The sequence below is a fragment of the Camelina sativa genome, chromosome 5 (assembly GCF_000633955.1).
Source record: "Camelina sativa cultivar DH55 chromosome 5, Cs, whole genome shotgun sequence".
NCBI classification, from domain to species: domain Eukaryota; kingdom Viridiplantae; phylum Streptophyta; class Magnoliopsida; order Brassicales; family Brassicaceae; genus Camelina; species Camelina sativa.
The window spans coordinates 16,765,302-16,767,969 of record NC_025689.1 but is presented as its reverse complement, the minus strand read 5'-3'; the positions used below and the strand labels follow the sequence as shown (position 1 = coordinate 16,767,969).

Sequence of the window (2,668 nt, the reverse complement as noted above, 5' to 3'; positions counted from 1 at the left end):
CTTTACGTGACAATGAAGCTCATTTTCTACCTAATCCGATGCGTAAAGATATTTTAAGCATCAATTAGTAAAATGAGTATGATAATTTTTTATAATGTTTTGTTGCTCCAAAAAAAGATTGTTATTTGCAAAATCTAGAAGAAACAAATAAAAGTTGAAAAGAGTAGTGGGAGGAAAACAAAGATACACACATAACATAGTACATAAGGTGGCGAAGCTTATGAAACTTTGTTTAATTACCTTTCCTAATTGTCGCATATGTTTTAATTTTATGTATAGATGATGCTTAAATATCTCTGTATATATATAGTTAATTTTTATCGTAATACAGTTGAATCCATCAGTGATTATATAAAAAAAAATAAACGAATTATCTAATATGTCTCTTGGTTTGTAGATTATACTTACGAAACCTCTTAATTTTAGATATTGAATTGATCTTTGAATTAACATATATTATATTATGATTAGTAATAAATGGTTTTGACATTTTCCCATAAATATAACAATAGGTATCAAACGTATATGAGGACAGTGTTCACTTTTTATTTATTTACAAGATAACAAAAACGAAAACGGATAATATGAAAGATTTCGAAATCCATTGAGGTGCTAGACCACGAATGAAGGGCAGAATTGGAACAAATGGTTATTGGGGGGCAACAGAAGAGAATAATACCCTTCATCATCCTCTTCTCTTTTACCCACAATAATGCAATTGAGAATCACTTTAAGCCCTCGAGGACGCTCTTGTTATTTCCTTCCAAATTATTATCCTTCACGACTTTTTTCTCCTTCACATGAAACAGTTTCAACTTTTACGTTAATCGGTATCGGATGTCTACTTCACCATAATGTTTTAACGTAGATAGACTCTCTTAGAATGAGTTTGTAAAACCATCACAAGATTATAGAAAAAAAAAAAACATTGTGTCAGTGTCACAAACCCAATACGACTAGAAAATTATATTGCACCAGCATTCAAATTTATGATCTTGTCCCAAATTCTTGCCACCAAACTAGTTCTCGATTTAATTTCTTTGATATTTAATTATTTTTACTATATCCTCATGTTGCAAAGAAAGTTGATGGAATCAGCATCTAAGTTTACATTCTCTTGTTAATGGTTATAAAAAGCCATGTTCCTCAAACTACAAAGTTCACCGCTTCTTTTGGCTTACCAGTCTTTTGTCTTCTCAGGTTCCATCCCTTCTTGTTAAACTCAACCTCATCCTTCATAAGTTATTACTTTTGAGTAAGTTGGCTAAACACTACTAGTAAACCTTTCAGGTGATTTTGAGAAATACGCTTAAGGAAAAAGATGAGTTGGAATGGAGGAGATTGGCTATGCGGTGCGTGTCAGCACCCAAACTTCAAAAAACGAGAGTCATGCCAAAAATGCGGATACCCCAAGTTTGGTGGGGTAGATGTGTCAACGTACTTGTATAACAGGACTGAAGTTATGGCTGGTGATTGGTATTGTGGTGCATTGAATTGTGGGAGCCACAATTATGCAAGCCGCACTAGTTGCTACCGATGTGGAATGATCAAAGTCGAGTACACAGAACAGTACTACGGAGCTCAAATGGTTGCTTACGGGAATGATGGCGCGGCTTGTCCTCCCGGCTGGAAAACTGGCGATTGGGTTTGTCCCAGAGTCGGCTGTGGGGTTCACAACTACGCAAGCAGGGCAGAATGCTTCAAATGCAAGACAACAAGAGATTATGGTGCGTGAATTAATATTCACCTTCATCTAATTTAATTTGTACTGTTATTATGGATATTTCGTACTTTTGTATTTATATATATTGTTCTCTTTCTGACTCTAGGTGGCGTCTAGATGGAAGAGAAAAGAGCTGATGAAGAATCACTTGTTTTAATTGTATACCTTACAACAAGTGTTAAAGTTTCTAACATGCATTGACGCCTTCTTACGCTGGCTTGAAATTTTTCGAAACTCGTGCAAATTAACGTTAAATTGCACATAATTGCAAACATATGATTAAGACGTCAATGAGGCTAGCTAAAAAAAGTTCGGAAAAAAAATCGATACACGTAAATTATTGAAGATACGTTTTCTTTATATATTTATACCATCTCTAAAAAATGGCACACTACTTTTAGAAAGTTCAACGTATTTGAAAATACGGAAGTCAAATACTTCTCTATTGATCTACTATTTGTTTGTTTGTGTGTGTGTTTTTTTTTTAGTCCTTTTTAAAAATGAATTAACCACCCAAGTGTCTCCCAAGTCTATACTTTCACAATACTGATACCTCCGGCAACTTGTGCCACGAAATAATACAACTATGAGCAGTTCCAACAACAAACAAAAATATAACTTGTAATCACCTTCACGTTTTTATTCTTTTGGGCGTACTTTATATTTATCTCATGTAACCATTTAGTAACTACAAATGACAGGTTACTACAACCTCTCTGAGGAAATTGTTTTCACACGCTAACGAACGTCTAGAATTAGAGGCCGGCCATTAGGATTACACACTACAAGAAAACAGCCCATAGCCGACTACATTTTACGACTATTTTTCAGTCGCTAAATTTAGCGACTATTTGGTTACTCTGTTACGACTATTTTACGACTAAATAAAAATGATCGTACAGTAGTCGCTAAATTGCGACAAAATTCAGTAGTCGTAAAAATAGT

At 34.3% G+C, this 2,668-nt stretch overlaps 1 protein-coding gene across 2 annotated transcripts; it reads left to right on the top strand.

Annotated features, from left to right (window-relative positions):
* Positions 1,090-1,971, top strand: LOC104787067 (zinc finger Ran-binding domain-containing protein 2-like). 2 transcript variants are annotated; one of them, XM_010512570.2, is made up of 3 exons: positions 1,090-1,200; positions 1,291-1,727; positions 1,830-1,971. In XM_010512570.2, the coding sequence occupies exons 2-3, from the start codon at positions 1,322-1,324 to the stop codon at positions 1,838-1,840; spliced, it is 417 nt and encodes a 138-aa protein (XP_010510872.1). In that variant the 5' UTR covers positions 1,090-1,200; positions 1,291-1,321; the 3' UTR covers positions 1,841-1,971. The 2 variants fall into 2 exon arrangements, with proteins under 2 accessions (XP_010510872.1, XP_019101011.1); XM_019245466.1 differs by having other exon boundaries at positions 1,162-1,727.